General features: G+C 45.4%; 1 protein-coding gene across 3 annotated transcripts; it reads left to right on the top strand.

Annotated features, from left to right (window-relative positions):
• Positions 1–72: 72 nt before the first annotated feature.
• Positions 73–22,821, top strand: LOC118513207 (AP-1 complex subunit gamma-1). 3 transcript variants are annotated; one of them, XM_036058712.1, is made up of 16 exons: positions 73–364; positions 3,093–3,604; positions 8,355–8,416; positions 9,395–9,725; positions 9,819–10,057; positions 10,821–10,897; positions 16,712–16,807; positions 16,878–17,038; positions 17,115–17,499; positions 17,584–17,794; positions 18,057–18,195; positions 18,266–18,566; positions 18,629–19,192; positions 19,265–19,405; positions 19,483–19,590; positions 19,682–22,821. In XM_036058712.1, exons 2-16 carry the CDS (start codon positions 3,585–3,587, stop codon positions 19,781–19,783), a joined length of 2,937 nt encoding a protein of 978 aa, XP_035914605.1. In that variant the 5' UTR covers positions 73–364; positions 3,093–3,584; the 3' UTR covers positions 19,784–22,821. The 3 variants fall into 3 exon arrangements, with proteins under 3 accessions (XP_035914605.1, XP_035914606.1, XP_035914604.1); XM_036058713.1 differs by having other exon boundaries at positions 73–368; positions 18,075–18,195; XM_036058711.1 differs by having other exon boundaries at positions 73–368.
• The last annotated feature ends 30 nt before the right edge of the window (positions 22,822–22,851 follow it).

Here is a 22,851-nt window from a genome sequence, read left to right as displayed (position 1 = left end):
ACTTATGTCAGCCTGACAGTTGACGTACGTCACACGGTCCCACATTGGATGCACCTGCCCTGCCCGCTCGAGAATTTGGAGAAAGTCATCAGAAAAAGAAACGAAACCACTTTTTTCTGCCCTTCTCGTGTGGTGTTTGCGTGGACGATTGCCAAGAAACTCGGTGTCTCGTCGGTTTGCTGCACAGCAAAAAAAGCTCGCCATCCAGTTGTCCCCGGGGCTGTACCGGGATACGCGGTTTAGCGGAGCGGATTGTACGGTGTGCCCGTCGTTGAAATCGCTTCACACGACCAGAAGTGGTTCTCTCGGTCATCATCACCACCATCATCATCGTCGTCGTCGTCATCCGGTCATCTCGCATCTGGTGTGTAAGTGTGCGGAATTGCATAGTTGGTTGGTGCGCGCGGGTCACATAAGCGATGTGCAAAACTTCTTCAAACGGGAAGGTGTAGAAAAGGTGTCCGGGAAGGTGTTTCCTGCTTGGAAACTTCCAGCGCGGTGGTCGATCGGGCATAGGCAGGCAGGCAGACAGTGCTAAGTGACGGAAGTGGGCCAACGGCTCCAGCTGCGGAAGGCTTCCCATTTGAAGAAGGCTCCCGAGTGTGGCATAAAAGGGCACGAAACTCCAAATTAAGACACTTCTCATACCGCGAATCCGTAGCAAGAGTTGCCGTGCTGACGTGTGTGTGTGTGTGTGTGTGTGTGGTTGTGTTGGTATGCGCGCATGTGCGTGTGTGTTGGTGTATCGAAGCTGCTGGAGCTGGTGCTGTCAAAGCCTACTTGCGTGTCCAGCAGCAGATCGCACAGTGTATGTGTGTGTGTGTGAGTGTGTGGATATACGGTTACGCTCAGAATGTTTGTTTCCTTAAGCCTTCCACAAAACACTGCCACCCCAGTGGCCGCCCATCGCACCACAAAAGGATCAATGAGGCAGTCCGAGTGTTGACCTCGGGGCTGGGAAGTGTTTCACCGTTCGAAGGAGAAGAAAAATCGCGGTCGCTTTCCCCCGACGCGACCGGTGTAAGAACCTCCGCCTTCGGAAAGCTGCCAAGGCGCTGTGGGGTTGCAATATCCTCCCAACCGGTATTAATGACCCCATGCATTGCAATAATATGCTCTGCATGCCCTCCAAACTCCCAGCATACGGCCACACGGTTAAAGGATTAGTGCGAAACGCGGTGTGTTCCTGTGTGTTTGTATGTGTGCCCATCATAATTGGCCGTGTTTGTAGTTGTGTGCGAAACCAAGCGAACAAGTGTGGAGCAGCGTGGTGACAAAAAGGATGACACAGGTGCTGTTGTTCTTTTCCCCCTTTTTTGGGGTGGTTTTCGGTAATAAAGCGCTAATGAAAATTAAGTGACGCATCACCAACTTCAAACGGCCAACGGCAACCTTGGAGAAAAATCGCGTCCACACGAAACGTTACGGTATAAAATTAAGCCAAGGAAGCCAGCAATCGTAGACCAAGATCCTGAGAAGTTGTACTTGCCAAAACAAAGAAGAAACCAGCTGTTTGTGTGTGTGTGTGTGTGTGCGTTTGTGTATGAGCTTCGAAAAGAGTTCCGGAAAGCTTCTTCAACTTTAGTGCAAAAGTGCAGTGCAATTTAATGGGGTTTAGTGGGGCCCTTTTTTGCACCGCTCTTGTGACGTGCGAAACGTGTCACCTTCTACGGGCGGGTTACAACAATACGTCCGGACGAACGGACGTGGACGACATAAGCTGCTGACACACGGCTACTGGGTGGGAAAGGTTTCCAATTCCAGCAGCAGCAGCAGCCGCCTGACGTCATTTGACGCCAGTGGCCGGAGGAGAACTGTCGAGTGTAAAACAAATATAAGTTTTGAGGATGGCAGAGCACATGAGTATGGGCTTGGAATGGTCATCGAAACGGTTGGGCATACGGGCAGCGAGACAGATGGCATCGTTATGTCGACTTACCCAATGTCTAGATATCTTTAACTTGAATTACCACCTGGCCAAATTATCCATCGATTGGAACGCATCGTGAAACTGCATTTGATCAGGTCAAGAACAGGGAGTAGCTCTCATTTAAATTGAGACACCTAAGCATTTAGGCGTTGCGTGAGGGATAATGCTTTATAAACTAGTAATGGAGACAATTGGCGTCATTGTAGATAAATTGGGTTTTTACATCCGTCTTTCCGTTCTGGAGAAAGGAGATAACATCCAATCTTCTACCCTAGAGCCTTGTACGACCTCTAGAAGCTGATTTGCTGAAGCAACATTAGAAGCTGATGAGGATACCAGAGGCACCTTGGTTCCAGAGATAAGAACTTCCGTCCAGATGTTGAAGAAGATCGTGGACAAAACGAGCATTGTTATACAAAATCTCACAAAAGTGGCTGATGGCGCTCGTGGAACAGATCTTCCAAAATCTCTCAGTAGAGTTCAACAGATTTTTTGGGGCAATACTCTATTGTTGGGCATTTGATCGCCAAGGGCTAGATAGAGTTATAGTAGAACATGTTTAAGGTAACTGCTAACAGCCTTAAAGCCACCGGACCTAGGTCAGGCTCTATCCTTGCAGGATATACCTTGAACGTCAGTTTTCTTTGGACGAATGGCACCACAGATATCGCCAATTGTTACCTATTCTGATTTATACAGCGCTCACTTAAGATAATACTCCCCAATATAACTTTAAACTAAAGCATAAAAGTCCCGTGCACGGTACAAATCACGAGGAGCATAAACTGGTGGTGACTCATGCTCCCCTGTTTCAATTAATGGTGAAGCATCTCGTGCCGTACCGAGGACGTAGGAAGTAATGCCAGTGCCTTTAAAGCACTCGGCACAAATTGATTTGCTTTTCATTGCTGTCGTTAAATTTCAATCAAAGGCACCCATGTCCAGCGCAACGCTACGTCAATTAAAACTGTTACAGGGCTGATATTAAGATTCCCATGGGAGAACCTGAGGGACAAAGCTCATCTTCATGGCCATTGATTTCTATTGGAGTGTAGGCAGAAATGATTAGAATATTTTATGGGACTTGATTACTTGACTCGTAATTCCTAAAATCTTGATTAAGTTATATCTCTGATCTGATTTGTTCCTATTTTTTTCTTAGTGACCAGAGTTCAGTGTAATCGTGTTAGTAACCCACACACCGGCCTACTTAGAATCGGGCTACTGAAGCAAAACAAACCATCCCCCCTCCCCCCCATTCATGTCTTGAGCATCTTGGCCGGGTAAGACACCTTCGGTTCGTTTCGGTTTATCATTTCGCTCCGGAATCACTCACTTCCGGTGTGGCAGAAGAGTGTCCAGAAAGTGTTACTGTGTTGCTACCCGTATCATAGTGCCTCCGTTTCCTGCGTTTGTATTATTTATATCCCTACTGTGTATCTGTGTGTGTGTGAGTGAAAGTGAGCAAAAGAAATAACGGAGTGGAGCAAAAAAAAAAAATCCCTCGGTATCCTACCGGCTGCCCTCGATCTGCTGGCCTTCCCTCGCAAGGCTGGCCAGAGCCGCGAAAAGACGCCGTTCAGTGCAAAACCCACCGGGCATTAATCATCGTGTGGAAAGCTAGAGTCGGCTGCTGTAGGGCCCAAGTGCCAGGATGAATGCCTCCGATCATGGGTAAGTAGAGCACGTGGGAAGGATGGTGGGTTGGGTGGGTTCATGGATTGGATTTCGTTTTAATTCCCCCTGCTGGAACCCGCGACCATTGGGCGATGTGATTTAGTGGCGGCCCAGATTTGGTCGGTACCATGTATTCTATGAATTGTGAAACCCAATTTATACTGTGTGGGTTAAGACATTTAGACAGGGCAGAATCTATATTATAATTTTGTAATTAATAATAGAATGGAAACCTCAAATGTTCTGCAGCAGAAATATTGAGCAAAAGCTGCCCTAGCTGTTGCTAGCTTCCATTGCCTAGGGACGGCCATCCGCACCTGAAGTACAACCCTTGACGCACAAAACTGTTCACGCTTGATTGCGTCAAAATGTTCTGTGTTTGCACACACATTGTTGGCTTCCGCACTGGAGGAGCGCACAACGGTGGCTTAATCCACCCATTGAAGCTTGTCGAACAACTGTCCGTGATGGTAATGTGTTACGACGGTGCCATGGTGGGTAGGGAATAACATTTCATTCACGAAAACGAATTGTTATTTCATTGCGCAAATGTTGAATGTAGTGAAGCAAGAATAATGAAAAAAATTGGTGGGACTAATTCGAAGTTGTATAGTATGAGCTAATGATTTTTTGAACATAACTTTCATTACAACAACTGTGTATCGTTGTACGTCCTTAATATTTTAGACGATTCTAAAAAAACACAAACATTGGCTGTGGTGGGACAAGATTAAAATAGTATACTGTGAGCTACCAATGTTTTTTTTTATCGAAAACAATTGTCAATAGAATATTTATACATAGAATCGCTTCATTAGGTTCTACAAACATTGTGAATAATATTTTGTGAGCAAATTTTAATTTAATTCGCATAAAAAAATTGCCTCTTAATGTGTCAATTAATTTTTAAAATAAATTAAACTAAAAATTCATCAATTAAAACGATTGGTGGGATAAGTTATGGATAGTTGATTATGAGCTATTAGAATATTATTCACGATAGAAAAATGGTTTGTCTTAACAATATTTTTTTAACTAAAAATATGTATGCTTCGAACACAAATCTTTGGTGGGACTAGTTCGGAATAGTATAGTATGAGCTGTTGAGAAAAAAAACTTGTACCTTGTATCTCTTTTTCCAATGTTGGGCAAGGCCTAAAATGAACCTATTGCAGTAGCACACAATGCCCCACAGTCCTTGACAATAGAATTTCTCGCCGAGGTCACTAAATTACAGTGACTGCTGCAAACGAGCCGACGTCATACAATTGCTGGAGCTGCCTTTACACTATCACTGCAGCTCTACGTATTGTCCGCGTGATAGATCGTTCCGTATGCAATTTCCTCCCATGAATGTATTGTGCTTGTCTAGGGGGGGGGTTCGTGAGACTGCTCCAACACAGCACCGATACCATGAGGTTGACTATGGCTTACGAGAACCCACCGCTTAGTCGGTTTGTGTTGGCTCAACTTAAGTAGCCATTAACAGATGCACTACCGGTTTTTACTGGTGTGTTTGTGTGCTGCGCCTCTGAAGCTTTTACATTCTACACCGGAACCTCGGCGATGTCCGGCTGGAAGCTGATTAAATGCAGCTGTATGATTATACGACTCCCCAAACATTGTGCCTACCCTTCTGTTCGGTGTCTGTTTGCAACAGTTTTGCGGTAGAATGTGCTTAAGACTTAATGGGGAAACACCCCGGGAGATACTCCCTAGATTACTTCAAATACGGCATGTTCCGGTTTTGAGCCAAGAGTGCCTTATCTGGTGCGCGTACGTGAGAAGTGGTACGTGTGACAGACACGGCGCAGCGAGCAGTTGGCATTAGCAAGATACAGCGATTACTTAATCACACGACAAGTTGTGATTTATTGCGTACTTTTTTTTATCTAGAAGCCCGTTTGTTTGCGCTCTGCCTACCGGGAGCGGGAGATAAGCTTGTATTTATTTGCATTCTAGTGGGCGCCGGGTATTTGCTAGGATTGATTTAAGAGATAAAGTACTTGAAGAATTTAGAGTATAGTTGAAGAGTACTCCAATACTCCCAATGCTCCACATGACCACACCTTCAAAGGTAGAGCTTCACATGTCAATCAGTCCAGCACGACACTCTGATGATGTGTTCGCGACGCTTGTCGTAGTTCTGTGGATGATTCATCCAATGTTTGAGGAGCTGTTCTGTGTATTTGCGGTAAAGTAAAGTCAATATTGTCCACCCCATTTTATTTGCCGTTAAATATTCCAACCAGCTTTCCTTTAGCTCTTAATACTAATAAGCGCAAACGTGTTCCCCGCATAATCAACTAGATAAAGCCTCTTAACTCAGTGTCCACACAAAGTTTAGTCGGAAGGGGCTTGCTGTTGCTACCTGCCGCTATGATATGGCCAAAAATTTAATATTTAAAGTTAATAAAACAACCTCTCCCTCATCTTGGAGTTCGTTTCCAGGAACTGTGCCCTGACTGCTCGGACATCTTCCAGCTCCGAAAGGGAGCTACGTGTCCTGTAAGGTCGAAAATGAATTGACACCAAATTTTACCGAAAGAGCACTGTGGGCAACACGCCAGCTGGCCAGCATGATGGTGATGCCCCCGTTCATAATCTTCATCATCATCAAATATTGGTCCTGTCCCTTGTAGAGAATCATCTGGGGAGGGAACAGGATTGCTGGTGGAGTTTTTTTTTTTTGTTCGCAAAACCGCATCATCATCATCGTCAACCGTCTCGTACACACCTTGATTTTACGTGCCGTACGTGACGTTGGCTGGATTGGGACGATCCGGTCGGAGGATTCGTGATTAAAATTTCCCACCCTTGTGCTGCTTGTTGTGGCCTTTCTCGCAGGCAGGACCTAGGCAAGTCCTCAAGTCTAGTGTGCGTGTGTGTGATGTTCGTTGGAACAGTATGATGGCCTCGTGACCTAAAGGGATTACTAGGACGGCCGGTTTGGGGACGACACGGTCGTACACGCCATGCCGAGGAGCGGTCCCAGTGGAAAATAATCTTAGATCAACTTGCGGGTAGAGATTGCGTGTGTGTGTGTGTTTCGGGGTTGGTGTCTCGTCAGGGCCCGAAGTGTGCTGTGGGAAATAAAAGGACACACTCCCTTTGGTAGATTGTATTACACACATGCTTCGGGTGGTTTGGTGATGCAGGGAGAGATGGAGCTCTAAATGTTCCCCTGGGTTCGTTTTCGTACGAGTGACACATTTTCCCAGCAGCAGATTTTTGGGGCAGAATTTTTGGAGTGCTGGGGAGCACTCGTCCAAGTGTGGTTCTTGCACTTATGCATCAACTTTTCTCTCCTTGAAGTGATTTGCATTATCTTGATAATTCGTTGCCGAAAGGAATCAGTTTAGGTCACTCGATCAGCCTTTCGTGACCTTCCGGGCTATTAGCGCCTTTCGATGTTTCGTGGAGTAATAATTTTTCTTCTATCCAAATTTGAAGTTATTTCGCCTCCTTTTTGTTGTACAAGATCACGCCTCCGCTATCTTTGGAAGGCGAGAGAACTCCATGGATATTGGTGTGACAACGGTGTTCAAGGTGTTTTTGGTTGTTGGTACAATTTTGTAACATTTATTTACCATTCGCTCGTGCGTATCCCCATCAATTTTCCTCGGATCAACTTCCGTGATTCGTCGAGTGGCATATCGTGTTACCCTGTGGCGAGGCGGTATTTACTCATTCGCGAGCTCAAGCTTCACCAAAAGGGCATCAGGCGACTCGTCTCACCTCCGGCCCGTGACATGTACTGCTTTGCTGAGCTCGCGTTTTGACCCTGAAGCAAAAGGGAACAGCGGAAGAAATCGAGGTTCCACTTGAACACCTCAATCGATCTTGCGCCACGCCGACACGGGTTATGAGTATCATTGGGAAGTATTATACCCGTCGACCCGTCGTTGCTTCACACGAGGATAATGGATTTTTGATAGACGGGAGCAGGCGTGCAGGTGATGTATGCCAGATCGATTAGCAGCAAAGCGCTTGGTTCGTCGTAAGCATCAACTTAGACTACAACGTCCATAAAGTCCTGGATTGCCCGAGGTCTGCCATGCTTTAAAGGGCTTGATAGTGTCGTAAGGGCGTTTGTAGTTATTGAGTCATTATTTTTCTGGTGCAATCCGGATCAATAGTTGTCATGAGAACTCGTGGAACTCTTTGGAGTTGTGCAAAGGACTGAAACAGTTCCGTGTCACTCCCAAGATGACATCAACTCAGTAGTTGTGGACCAATTCTGTCCTGATGAACTTCAAAATTAAGATTAATTGTACTCCACAGGCCTCAACCAAACTATTCACATTATGGAGAATTATCCCCAGCATTAAATTAACTCCTAGAAATCCAAAACTACTCTTTCCCACCCGCCATTAAAGCAATGCCGCCAGAAATGAACCCCTGTCTGCGATGGCTTAATGACGGATAATAATGATTTTCGCCTCGGGCAGCCAAATAGTTTCACCTGGTGTTAATTGGCTAATTATTTCTCTCGCGCCCCAAACCAATATCGTCAACGAGACAGACTTGACATTCGACCCTGCTATTAACTTACCATGTTCGACGCTATGTCTGCGTGACGTTATGTCATATCGATGCCAGAAAATTGTAATTAAATCTTAAGACTCTTCGGGGGATAGGACTTTCGGCTTCCATTTAAATCAGAATAAAACGACCTGTACTTTGTTGTATAAATACCCATTTTAAATCGTATTTTCTTTCTTTCTCTCTCTCTGTCTCTCGGTAGGTTCAATCCAGCGTTTAACATGGCCACCATACGACAAGCCATCAACGAAACGATAGAACGAGGTGAGTAAACACTGCCACGGATGAATGCTTCCAAATGAAAACGAACGACAATGGTCAACCGGAGAAGCCATCGCCTGGAAGGAAGATCCGACTATGATTATTTCGTCTGTTTGCCCTGCATTTTCTCAATCCCTTTCTGTGTGGATCTGGGATTGTGTTTAAATGGTGGAGACAGTAATTTTATTTTAGTTTTATTTTTTTGGGTGCGGTCCCGCACACGACGCACCTAGAGAGCTGCTGCCGTTAAACCGATGGATGAACACTGCAGGGTTTTCCCTACAGAGTTTACCCTTAATCGGTACACTTTAATTTAAGAATTTCCTCTTTTAATTGAACACCTGTCAGAATCTTCAATTGGGTTGATATATATTTTCGATAACGATATAGCGGCAAAGCTGACAAATTTGACCTTTTTCTGCCCAAAATGGTGAAAATTATTTTATTAAAGTGGACAGTGTTGCTTTAATAATGTCAATTATTTGCGAGTCCTATCATGTTCTGTAGACATCCGGGGCCTTATCTTCTGATCCGCAAGTCATTGACTGTTAGATGTCCAGGAAAGCACAACACTTTGAACTTGCGGATGCTCGGGTCAGGGCCCTGGTAAACCCTGTACCGATGCGGTTCGTGAAAGAAATTCCCCAATCGTGTGCAACCACCGGAAGTTCGTTGTACCGTGCCAGACGAACGAACCGTTCAAGGGGGGTGGGGTCCCTTCTTTTTACTTCCGATGATGTTATCGATTGAAACTAATTAATATTCTCCCGCTGAGTGCGTACACACGGAAGCACGGCAGACTGCTACCGCTGCTTCTTCGGCGGGGTTTTTGTTACATGTCACGACGTGTCTGTAGAATTTGATTAGAGTGCTATTAATAGGCAGCATTTTGAAGATTGGATAACTTTTTATTTGAATAATCCGGTAATCGATATCGAGCAAGCCGCTAACGACACCCACTCTCCAATCTCCAATCTCCAGTACGGATCCCAACGCCAACCCGCCTGCGAGATCTCATCCGACAGATCCGTGCCGCCCGGACGGCGGCCGAAGAGCGTGCCGTGGTGAACCGCGAGTGCGCCTACATCCGCAGCACATTCCGCGAGGAGGATTCGGTGTGGCGATGTCGCAACATTGCCAAGCTGCTGTACATACACATGCTCGGCTATCCGGCCCATTTCGGGCAGCTCGAGTGCCTGAAGCTGACGGCCAGCCCGCGCTTCACCGACAAGCGTATCGGTTATCTCGGTGCGATGTTGCTGCTGGACGAACGGCAGGACGTGCATCTGCTGATTACCAACTGTCTCAAGAAGTAAGTGAGAATGGGGGGGGGGGGGGGGGGGAATCAAAGTGTCCAACAATCTCCACTAATGTCGCCCTCTTTTTCATCCGCTCATCATCACAGTGACCTCAACAGTCCGACACAGTTCGTCGTGGGGCTGGCACTCTGTACGCTCGGTGCGATCGCCTCGCCGGAAATGGCCCGCGACTTGGCGGGCGAGGTGGAAAAGCTGATGCGCTCCCCGAACGCGTACATCCGGAAAAAGGCTGCCCTGTGTGCGTTCCGGATCATCAAGCGGGTGCCGGAGTTGATGGAAATTTTCCTGCCGGCCACACGGTCGCTGCTGAACGAGAAAAATCACGGTAATGGATACGCAGCTGTCTGCGCCATGACTATCGATGACAATTGGTAGATCGTTGGATAGGAGGCAGTAGATCGAATTTAATGAGGCTCAGAGCAAATCCTTGGAAGGACGGAAGCATCATTAGGAAGGTTAGCTTTTAGGGCGTATTCAAATGCCGGAACGACTAGGCCAGCGTGACGTAACTGGCTTACACAGCAGTTTACGGTTGTGAAAAGCGACACCAATAATTAACAGCAGCAGAGCGTACCTTCGCACAACCGGGGGACGATAATAAGTTTGCCTGGATCTCTTGATGCTGGTGTAAAATGTGGCGCCGTAACACCATCTCCCGGACCCGGACTCCCGGTACCCGAGCCGGGATGTAATTTATGCTGATATATTCATTAGGGCACGGTTGGCAAAATTAGCCGCGTGCAGCAGCAGCAGCCAACGAACGAGCATTTCGCCAGCAGCAGCAGCAGCAGCATTCATGCTGGCTAACGCAATAATCAATACCCACACAGCGCACTCCTCTACCAGTGCGGTCTAGCAGACGGAAGCCATGCGAGAGTGAGTGCGATTGCCCGTTGTTTACGGGGCTGCCCGGACATATGCTGCTGGCTAATTAAGACAAGTGAAACCTTTTACGACGGCCGTGCCGCATCCACGTTGACTCATCGGTGTAAACATTAATTTGCTCGTTTCAAAATATCCATAAAATGCTCGAGAATATTGGAAGAATGCTGTTTGGATGCTAACGTGCTTTCATCCTTTATCGGCAGGTATTCTCATCGCGGGCGTTACCCTCATTACGGAGATGTGCGAGAAGAGTTCCGACACGTTGAATCACTTTAAAAAGGTAAGAAAGGTTTGGCATTTTTGAATTCGATCTCCACAGCCTCCCACAAGAACAACACTTTATCGACAGTTTTACACAGTTAAGCAAAAAAAAACACTTGAAAGGAGAATATTTGGCCTCTTTTCTCACTATTTATCAGTTCTACTGCACTGGCAGGGAGTTCCAAATTAAATTGTAACGCTGCCTTTCCGATTGGAACACACATTTTTACTCGTCAAGCCCTTGGGTTAGGGAGAGTGTTTTTCTGGTTTTTATTTTATTAATTGTTTTCTTTTTCATTTTTGTTGTTTGTGTTTTTACTGCATATCCTTGCGTAACACTCAACCTAGCGATCTTTTAGATTAGTGATGTTAGTTGAAGCTAGATGATTGTGCGACGGTAAATTAGAACATCGCGTTTAGATTGTTTTGCTACTCGTTTTCTTCAACTTCTATATGAATCTTGTCGAATTATTATCTCTTAGAGTAACTCGTTTGTTTAGTCGTTGGACATGTTAGTGCATATTTTGTAAAATAACGTTTAGCAGTAGGTACAATTTACTTCTTTCTATCATATGTCGACGTGTAGCAATTTGAAATTTAGATTTTTTAGATGCAAAAAAACTAATTTTTTACATAAAAAGGTATTTACAGGGTTTTTCAGTTGATAATGTAAATGTATAGATCTTTTTTGTAGACTCCTAAGATAAAATGGTTAACAAAGCTGGTTAGCATGGGAACGGCTGCAGATGACATGAGAATCAATTACCTTTTATTGTGAAGTGGCCAGATTATATAGTAATTGTAGCGCATTATATTGTACGCGGCCTGTCAGTGCTCTGTCAGTTACGCACTAACCAGAGCGCTGACAAGCCGTGTACAATATCATTGGCTTCGATTACAATATCATCTGGTCACTTCAAAGTGAAATGTAATTAATTATCCTGTCATCTGGAGCCCTTCCAATGTCATCAAGCTTTGTTTACCACGTCTTATAAAGAGTGTACGAAAAAGATCTATACCTTTACATTATCAACTGAAAACCCCTGTAACAAGATAGCCGTTAATGCCGTAAATTTTGTATTTTGTATTTTGGGCTACAGTTTTCAAAGTATTAAATTTTAACTAATGCTATCAAATGTACATTTTTACTGCAAACGAATGCGTTTTTTTTTTCTTTGCAGTCAAAAAAAACTTAAAACTTTTTAAACTTTTTACAATTTTATTATGCAGTGTAGCGTGTTAGTAATAGTGATTTTTACTCACAGTTTTGACACATTTTGTTTTTTTTTTCTCAACGTTAGCACTCATACACATTTTGACAACACCGTCCGTGTATAGCAAACACAATAGTGGAGTAGTGTTTTAGAAATTAGTCGACAATTTTTTTCTAATAATTTGTGGCTTGTTTTTTGTGGGTTTTTGTTTGTTCTGTTGGTTGTGTGCGTTTTCGGTTGAAATTCTTCCACGCTCTTGGGCAAATTGGATGTTGCAACTAAAAAATCAAAAATGAATTGGCATAATCTTTTCTGTTTTCCAATCAACTAGTATTTGGAAATTTGTGACAGCTGTCACTTTTTTTTCCTTGTTAATCGAACTACTAGCGCGCGCTCCATCATGCGTAGTAACCCTGCTACTTCAAACTCATAAGCGACCTCGTTTGTCGTCGCGCCTCGTATGTTATTTCATTAAACCTTACTATCGTATATTGAACAAAAACGCTTTAGGAAAAGTATTCCCGTAAGATCATCATCTCTACTACGTATTTTAACCGTTTTCTTGCTGTTAATTTCCCCCCTCCGAACCATTGCTCATTGCTTGCCAGGATAGTGGAAATCAAGAGGTAATGCCCCACATATCTTTTCCATGCTATATTCTCTCTCTCACTCTCGTTCTCGCGCTCTCTCTCTCCCTAATCTTCATTCTATATCCTTCCTTCTATTCCCCTAAAGTTGCTTAGTTTCATATCAAAAATATCCATCTGTGTTAGTCCTGTACTGTTGCCATCGTAATGTCCCGGGAATATCCCGCCTTAAAGCCAAGAAAAACCAACTCCCATTGACTGACTGTTTAATGGCTCCCTTAAAACCCGGTGATTAAAGCCCGGCAGGAAGCAGGAATGCCGATTGCCTACTAGCGATAGTTAATCATCATCCTTCATGCCAAACACTCCTACATGGCTGGAAACTGGTTTCGATGCCATCTTCCTTTGCCATGTGCTTTTTGTGCCGTTTTGGTTTTTCGAATGTGTGAAAGAGCTCTATTCTGATGTGTTGATTTGTTTCTTACTCTGTATTTTGTACAATACTTTATCATTTACTAGACTTTCCTTTCTTTCCTTTTTCGTGGGCTGTTAATACTGTTTGCCAAACACCAGCTTTTGTACATGCTTTTCTACGTACTTTAATGTTATCAACTGTTTGCCTTTAGTGTATTTTTCCGTTAAATGTCTCTCTCGTTTCTTTCACAAGTAAAAAACAGCTTTTTGGATGTGCCACAATCGATGTAAAGCTTGTGTTCCTTGCTCTAAGCTTAATTTTGCTTTGTCGCTTTATGTAACGTTTTACCGGTACCAAGAAGTTAGTTGCAAAACTTTCTCACCTCTTCCGAGCTCCTTTTCCAACACAGCAAACACGCAACAGGACATTTGTTAGGGGGGATTGGATGTCCTTGTACTACTTCTTGTTTGTTATCCTTCTGTGGCTTTATTGTTTCTTGCTGGGAAAGGTTTCTTCCATCAAAAAAAAGTTTGTTTTGTTCAAGGGTTTTTGGTGATTTGGTGATTCATTTACTTTTTGTGGTTGGTTGGTCTTGTTTTTGTGGTGATCTCGACCGACGAAAAACCGGAGTAATTTCAGGGGACCCTCGCTTCTTTTAAAGTAAAACTTCCTCAGAAGCTTGTCTCTGATTGGTTTAAGCCTCTTAAAACCTGTGTGGAAATCCCTGCTATGATGGGAAGCGGCATGTAGATCCCCACATGAGATTCGATTCACGTCCTTCGGGTGTAGCAAACCGAACGCCTAATCAATAGACCATTCGGTCGCTTCTAAATCTCCCTGCAAACTTCAATTATAAGCTACCAGAACCATTACTCCTTTCCACTCTACGCTATCGATAGCATGGGCTATTTAAATTCAGATTAGCAAATCCACCAACTGAACCACCCGGTATTTGCACCTCGTTCGCTCAATAATCACACCCGATAGTCACACGATAGGCTCACGTCAATCAATCAAACTGATGTAAGGCGTCTCTGTACCTATCGCCGCCCCCCCATTAACGGTTGCTTAAGTCGGCCGATTTACCGTCTGCCAATTCTCACCAAAAAAAAAAATCTTCTCAAGCATAAGCATATGAACACATTTATCTATCTGCCGTGTGCCGGTGCAGTATCGTTTCGATATATGGGTGCTTGTGCTGATGCGCTTAAAATATTCATCATTTTCCACAAAGCTATTGAGCATAGCTTGTCTGCCTGTGTTTCGTCTGACCAGCTGAAGCCACCATCCCGGAAACCTTCCCCCATAACCTGCAAACTCCAACGTCCGTCAGATTTATTTGGCCCTGTCTGTCTATCTGTCTGTGCCTGTGTGTGCCTTGCTCCTTTTACCGGTCAATGTTGCTTAGCAAACATTTTCCCATTCCACCCTTTTTGCTTCATCCTCTCTCGTCTTTCTGTTAGTTTTTCCTCCTTTCACAGTCGTTGCCTCCTTTCGTTTCGTCCTGTGAAATGGTCAACGGTCATTTTTTTCTTCCTTCAGTTGAATTTTTGGTGTTATTTTGTGTGACTTGATTTTAAATTCGGCCCGAAACGATCGCGCACCTCGTTCGCTGTAGCTTCCTCCCCTGTTGCACGTGCAATGTACGGCTTCTGGTGCATCTCTTTCGTGCATGATTTATTCATGCTCGCTTCCTACCTTTGACTGCTAGAGCTAATGCTGCTCGGCTCGATTAGGCTGCCGCAGCTGCATCGCTGCTATATTGCTTTTATGTCAGTTTTTTTGTGTGTCACTGTACGCAAGCTAATTTTTGGCCAAAAGCCCGGGCACACCTTGTCAGTGCATTGACGTTTCTATTAGGTGTAGCTTTAATGCTTCTTTCTCCCATCGCTCATCAATTAGGCTTTTTTTATTTTATAACGAATCATGATGAAGCCTTCTTTATGATGTATTATTATCCTGATATTGGCCTGATCAATTTTCTGTTTAAAAAAGTCCATTTCGTAACGTTTTGCATAGCTCATCTGCATGAGCGCGGAAAGGATATTCTAAATCCAATCCATTGCTCTATCATCTTTATAAAAAGAACTTGAACCTGTTTCCCTTACATTGAACCGTACGTGGAAATGGAAAATATGTAAATAATATAGCCGCTCTTGGGTGGAGAACACTCACCACGCGGAACGAATCCGTGCGCTGCGTGCGCTGTTGTGTGCTATAAAAATTCATTACCCACCTAACATCAGAACGTCTTTACCGTGGTAGCACATCCAAGTGCTGCCAACACTCCACACATTGTGCCCACATTCGTTCGTTCGTGATTCGTGACTCCTATCCACTGTATGTGCTCTGTGTGCCCTTGTGCGACTGCATCTGTGGAAGCCTTCCCTTAAACAAAGGACCTAAAGGATGACAGTAAAGGAAAATAATTGCACCATCCAGTTCTACCACGACGCGACAGACGGTGGTGGATACGCTTCGTCTACCGTCGTGCAGTTCTACATGACACTTACAGTGAGTCAAAGTCAATGTGGGACACCTAAACCTGTAATGAATTCCTTTAATTGGAGCCCGAATATATGCAATCTTTCGCTCTTCTTATTTTGTTGCTCTTTGGATGAGCAACATTACAATTAATTTAATGTTTTCAGTCTACACACTCCATGTTGGACACTAATTCAACGGTTGATCTGTTAAATTCAAGCATATTTTTTAAAATATTTGGTAAAAGATTCGAGAATTTAATCGAGGGATTTAATCGAATAATAAGCAATATTTAATTCGAATTTATTCAACCATTTTTGGCCACACTAAAAGCACACTGTGAATCTTTCGCAACGTGTACTGCGGATTGCATAAATTTAGGCGTACTGTGCCTAACAAATTCTTTTAGGGGGAGGGGGCCTTCTTGAGTCTTTTACCAAATACTCAAATCACATACTTGCCCATCTTCGCCGTGGAGGCTCTTAATCGAACTCTTAAGATTATCTGATATTTACCCCGGAACGAAAGCGCGTTAGTAGCGGTATACGCGGACATTAAAACCCGAAAATAATTTTATTTTATTTGCTTCTGGTGAGGTCTGGTGCTGGCCGGTCAGAATCGGAGCTACCATATTCCGATTTCGTTGTTGGAATCGGTTCCGATTCCGACTCGATTTTCAAAATTGATTCCGGATCCATTGATGGATTCGATTCTAATGAATAAATATTTTAATTTTGGGTCGAAGCAAAAACGGAAGTATCAAAAGGAATTTTCGAGACGTCCCACATTGACTTTGAGCCACTGTACATAGCAGCAGAAGAAGCAAGTACAACAATCGCAAACCTCTCCAAAACTCACAAAAGTCGATCCATCTTTTGTCTGGTCCCGCAGCATAAGAACACACACACAGCGAGAAAAACAAAGCGAGACTCAAAAGCGCAATGCTGCTCCCACGCTCCTCCCACTCACCTGTGTTTGGGTGTGTGGATGTGTGTCCCTTCTTTTCCGGATGACTCAATATCCTTCTTGTGTGCCCATTGCCCATTGACACTAACGCCATTTTGCTTGTTGTTTTTATGTGCCTGTGTTTCTTTCTTCCTCCTCCCCTGTACGGCGACGGTCGCACTGGGCAGATTGTGCCGAATCTGGTACGAATCCTGAAAAATCTGATCCTGGCCGGATACTCACCGGAGCATGACGTGAGTGGCGTTAGTGATCCATTCCTGCAGGTAAGCTGTGCGATGAGCAGACTTTTAACGGCAAGTATAACTTCTCCGTTTTAATGTTCCTGTTTTTAAGGTAAAAATCCTTCGTCTGCTAAGAATTCTGGGCCACAACGATCCGGATGCGTCGGAAGCGATGAACGACATACTGGCGCAGGTGGCAACCAACACGGAGACGAGCAAAAACGTTGGCAACACCATCCTGTACGAGACGGTGCTTTCCATCATGGATATCAAGTAAGTTCGCGTTGGTTCGATTCTCCCGACGTCATTTGACACGTTTTTTTTTTCGTTCCTTTTGGTGCGCAAACAGATCCGAAGGTGGCCTTCGTGTGCTGGCCGTTAACATTCTCGGCCGGTTTTTGCTAAACAGCGACAAAAACATTCGCTACGTTGCGCTCAACACACTGCTGCGGACGGTGCACGCCGACATCTCGGCTGTGCAGCGTCACCGAAGCACGATACTGGAGTGTCTCAAGGATCCGGACGTTTCGATTCGGAGGCGCGCGATGGAGCTATCGTTTGCGCTTATCAATTCCCAGAACATACGGGCCATGTCGAAGGAGCTGCTCGTGTTTCTCGAGAAAGCGGACCCCGAGTTTAAGGCACAGTGCAGCAGCCGTATGGTGCATGTGGCGGAACGGTACGCGACCTCGATCCGCTGGCGGCTGGATACGCTACTAAGCGTACTGATAGCGGTAAGTTTTGGCAGGCGGCCTATTGCTTCATGCTATTTACGTTCATAAGTGTGTAATAAACAAAACAAAATCTTTTGCTTTTAGGCTGGCAACTACGTTCGCGATGATGTGGTATCGTCAACGATCCACCTAATTCTCAACAGTCCACCGGAGGAGCAAGCGTACATTGGGCTGCGACTGTGGAGCTCGGTGCATAATGTGGCCAATTCGGAGGAGAAGCAACCGCTGCTGCAGGTGGCTGTATGGACGATCGGAGAGTACGGCGATCTGTTGCTCAGCTCCGAACGGATCGAAGGTAGGTAGCGACGGCACGAAGCAGCATCATCGACCAAAGGGATACAGCCAGAGCCTGGTGGTGGTGGCGGAACCTGGTTTTGCACCTGCTTGTGTCGTGTATTTGTAGACGAGCAAATCCCTTGTTGTAGTGTCGAGTCCTGTAGCATATTTGTCTCTCTCTCTCTCCCCCCCCGGGTCTCCGTATTCTGCTTGCTTTTGTCACATCACCGTCCCACGTGCGCACGCCTTGTCCCGCATTGTCCGCCTTTAAACACGCAAAGATGTTGAACTTCCTGCAGAGCATCAGCTGGTCGACATCTATCAGCGGCTGCTCTGGTCTACCTCGGTTTCGACGACGACGAAACAGTACGCGCTGGTATCGCTGGCCAAGCTAAGCACCCGTATCCGAACGAAGGAAGAGTAAGTAGTTCGCATTAGAGGGCGCGCGTTAGAGCATACCGCTGACCTTCCCGCTCACAAACACTTTCAGGGAAACGCGCGTGAAACAGATGATCGAAGCGTTCGGCTCGCATCTGAACATCGATCTGCAGCAGCGAGGCGTCGAATTTGCTCAGCTCTTCCGTGATTACAGCCATCTGCGGCCGGCGCTGCTAGAGAAAATGCCCAAAATACAGAAAACGCTGCCGAACGGTACGGATGTGGACGGTGGTGGCGCCTTTGACGATCAGCAGCCCAGCATCGATCTCATCGAGGGTGGCGATGATGGTGACGCGTCGCTGATGATTAACACGTCCGGTGGCAGCATGGTTGGCAAGCTAGGGTCCGATTCGGTAAGTGGACGATGGGTTTTCCTAAAGGGAAAATAATTGCAACGGGGTTTTTCCTCTTTCAGCGAGCACTACTCGATCTACTGGGCGGAGGAGACGATCCGATCGATGGGCTTGGGCTGGTGCCGACCGCCGACGTACTGATCACCGGTAGCACAACCGCCACCACCAACGGCAAACCGGTTGTACCCACCAGCACCACCACCACCACCACCACCACCACCGGCAACAATCAGGATCTGCTCGATCTGCTCGGCAGTCTCGATATGCCGGCGAGCACACCGCCGGCCGCCGTGAATTCGTCGCTCGGTGCCACCAGCCCGCTCGGCGGCATCGGGCTCGATCTGAACAGTCTGAACGACAATAGCATTAAGAATGGTACCGGCGGTCCACCGAACCTGCTCGCCAACTCTTCTTCCTCCTTCGGTGGGCTCGATAATCTGCTAAATTCCAATCCAATCTCGCCAACGATGCCACCGGTGCTGCCGGGGCTGGGATCACCGCTGGCTGGGTTGGGTGGTAGCCTTACCAGCCCGACGTCGCCTACAGCGCTCGTGTGCAGCAGCACCACGAACGGAAGCGCCAGTCTGTTCAGTGACTTCTCCGCGGCAGCTATTAACAATAATGATGTACGTTTTAAACGCTTTGTGAAGTATTTTTGTACGAGGATTGTAATCGATTTGTTGTCTGCCTTACTTCAGGAACATGCCAAGCTACTGACGGCGTTGGATAAGAATGGAATCCTTGTGCAGCTGTCCGCGAAGCATACCGGCGGTGCATTACAGATCCTTATGACGGCGACCAACAATTCACTCACCACCCTCGAGCAGTATCTATTCCAGGTACGGTTCACATCCATTTCTAAGGGCTTTTTTCGAACGGAAGCATATTTATTGAACCCTTTCTTACCCCATTAAAGGCGGCCGTTCCGAGAAGTTTCTCCCTGCAGATGCTTTCCCCATCCGGCTCCACGTTACCGCCCGGTGGAACGATAACGCAGGAGATGCGCGTTACTAGCACAGCTAAGGTAGTTTTGGTCGAGTTCAGGCCTTACACTGGTGGGCATAAGTATAATCGCGCTCCAAATTAACCTTTCTGTCTTGCGCTTCAACCTACAGGCCACGCTCAGGATGCGGCTACGAATATCGTACCAATCGGACGGCAGCCCGGTACAGGAGCAGACCGAAGTGTCCGGCTTCCCGGAGGAACCTACCGAATGAGACCTAAACGTGCACCGGGCGACGGTATCCCTCACCCACCCCATCCGGCACCAGCAGCACACAGCACCGCTACTGTTATTGTCCGCGGGCGTTTAAGCAAACAGGCAAACGGGCAAAGTATTCTCTCTCTCTCTCTCTCTCCCGCTCTTTTTTGCAGTAAAACCGTACCGAAAACCGACCACCAACTCCCCTACCTAGGTGTGGAGTTTTATGTGTGTGTGTGTGTGTGTGTGTGTGCGTGAGCGCATCTTTCACAATTCAAGAGCATAATTTATGTTACTGTGTTACTGTGCGATGCATATGTTCCGCGCTAGAATGAATTGTATAGAATTGTAATAGCTTTACACAGGGTTGGGAGGGAAGCGCCCTCACTTCCATCCATCCATCAAAGCTTTTAGGTTTTTTTTTTTTGAAATAAGGGTTTAAGTTTACGACGGCAATACAAATGTTTTTAATTTTACGTACGTGATGAAGGGAAGTAATATATTCTCCATACGGTTAACGATGGAAACGAGGGCGACCGAACTGGTTTTCCACCATCTACTTCCTGATGTCCTGATGGACTTGTGTTGGAGCTAGTGATGGGGGTCATACGACTCTTTGCACGGATCGATCCGGAGTCGAGTTCGGTCCTATAGGAATCGGGTTCGGCCTGTACCTACGGGACGATCCTGATTCTTTGGAGCTAGGCATACGACCCGTACGATTCCGGATGGCTCCGACCCGGTAGGTTCGGGTGTCGATCCGCCCATCACTAGCAGGAACCATAATTATAGCAAGCAATTTAGAACAAATCGAGGTGTGTTTAGGGGACGTGGAGGATGATAAAGCCCGATTGCTCAACGCGTGTGTGTTTGGGGTGAGAGAGCAAAGTGTCCGTACTGCGGCAGGGAATGGAAAATGGATTTTTTTCAGCTTTTTTTTTTCTTAACTTTGTTTTGATAATCCTTTCAACATATTAGAGCTTGCTTATCCCCCCCCTCGGATAAATCGGACACATAATCTAAACAGCCGCAACAACATAGCTAGCAAAGGGAGGCGAACGAATGATAGAACTTGTTGTTTTGTGTAAGGGGTCGTGTGTATGAATGTGTGAATTTCCAGTACAAGTGTAAGTGCGATCGCGAGTGTGTGTGTGTGTGTGCGTGTGTGTGCTGTTTGTGGAGCGTTTGTATATACCAACATTTGCTGTGCATATTATAGAGAAAGAAGCGGAAGCGCTAATTATGCGGAAAGTAAGGTTATGTTGTATGGTTATTATCCCTACTAAAAAAAAATGGAACCGTGTGGGAATAGGTGTGTGCGTGTGTGTGTGGTAGGTGAAAGAATTAAAAAAAAAGACATTAAACAAAGCGCCTCTCATTGTAGCTTACGAAAGGAATCGCATGTCGGGGATAGGCAACGTGAAACTTGTATAACCATTTATATAAATGAGTATTGCGGTTGCATAAGTGGTGTGTCGACATTCTAATAGAGAAAAACGCGAAACGCCCCCCCAATAAATAAACACACTAACAAAAAAGCGGAAGCGAATGGCGAATGGAGAGATGGCATAACGAAGGAACTTATTCATATAAGCTTTAGAACGCAAAACCGCGAAACATAGTGCTGGCAAATACAGTTGTAAGCAGAATACTATACAGAAGACAAGTTAACCTAGTAAAATATGTGAGGAACAGTTACACACACACACACACATACTATTATAAATATCCATTCACACCACAACATCACCACCAACCAGCAGTTGAGGATCATCAGGAAGCTCAAGAAGTATTGATGGATTGTTGAACGTGTCTCCTTGTTGGTGTTAATGCGTTTGTGTGTGTGCGTGTACGTTAAGCGCTTGATCCCCGATCTTCCGACACAGAGACCCCCAAAACGAACTACTTCCCCCGTTCCTAGTACTCCGCTTGATGACATGCTGGACGCCAATGTGTTCCACTCATGTGCGTGTGTGTGCGTGTTGATGCCATCCTCTTTTTTTAAGATGATAACGGAAGAGATTGTGTGAGCGAATGATATTTGAAAGGTAGAAGAAGCAAAAAGGGAAGCGTGTGTGTGTGTGTGTGTGTGTGTGTGTGGCCACGCCACCGATCTGCTGTTGTTTTCCGTCCAAAAACGAATGAGAATTAAACGAACTATGTGTGGCGTGAAGTAAACCGGTTAGAAGAGCGCATGTCTCTCTGTGGCTCCATCCCATCCAAATCTTTCTACTCTTGTGTGTAAGACATGCTTTTTTGTTTATTTGGAAAATATATTCATAAGAGCTAGTAAGTTGGGGTTTTCCTTTCTTTCCTTTCCTCTTTATGTACTGTGTGATTTTTTCTTTAATCGTTTTATGTTTAAGTTTGATTTCTTTTATAATTTTCTTTTGCCTTTTAACGCTATTTACATACCTCATTTGATGAGTAACACATGGGGGGAAAAAATAAGAAAAGTACTTAAACGACCACCTTAGGCGAAGAAGACCCAGAGAGCGTAGAAGCAAAGAGCAATAAGAGGGAAGGAAATAGAAACTTTGAAATGGCTTTGTTACGAGGTCCCTTCCGTGGTTGTACTATACATATGAAGGAGCTATAGAGGGGGTGAAGAAGAGAGCAAAAAAAGGAAGTGCGAAAAAAGGTGTAAAATAGAATGCAAAACCCTGTCCTACTTAAAAGCAGCAAGAAACAAAAAGCGAGCGCCCGTAACATATATTGTGTAGCTATATTATCGTACTATTGGGACTATGCATTACACCGAGTAACGTGTGTTGTGCAGCGAAAGTTGTACACTAAAGAAGGAGCAAAAGTAGGTAAAAACATAAGATAATAGATACTTATCAAGACGAGCGCGCGCTTTTTTTTCCTCTTCCGGTTTTCCCTCCCCTAATGACAACAACAATCACATTAAAAGATTCCTCCCCGCGAGGCGTGAGCGAGCAAAATGGAAAAGGACACGGGCAGGCCGGATCAGAGGGAAAAATACGACGATAAAACACATACAGAACATGGTGAACAAATATAAATAAATGTATGATACACACTATTGTAAAACCTTCTGGTAACAAATTTCGCTGTGAAAAA

This window comes from Anopheles stephensi, chromosome 3, assembly GCF_013141755.1.
Source record: "Anopheles stephensi strain Indian chromosome 3, UCI_ANSTEP_V1.0, whole genome shotgun sequence".
Lineage (NCBI taxonomy): Eukaryota > Metazoa > Arthropoda > Insecta > Diptera > Culicidae > Anopheles > Anopheles stephensi.
The sequence above is the reverse complement of the archived record's forward strand: the minus strand, read 5'-3'. Positions and strand labels throughout refer to the sequence as shown.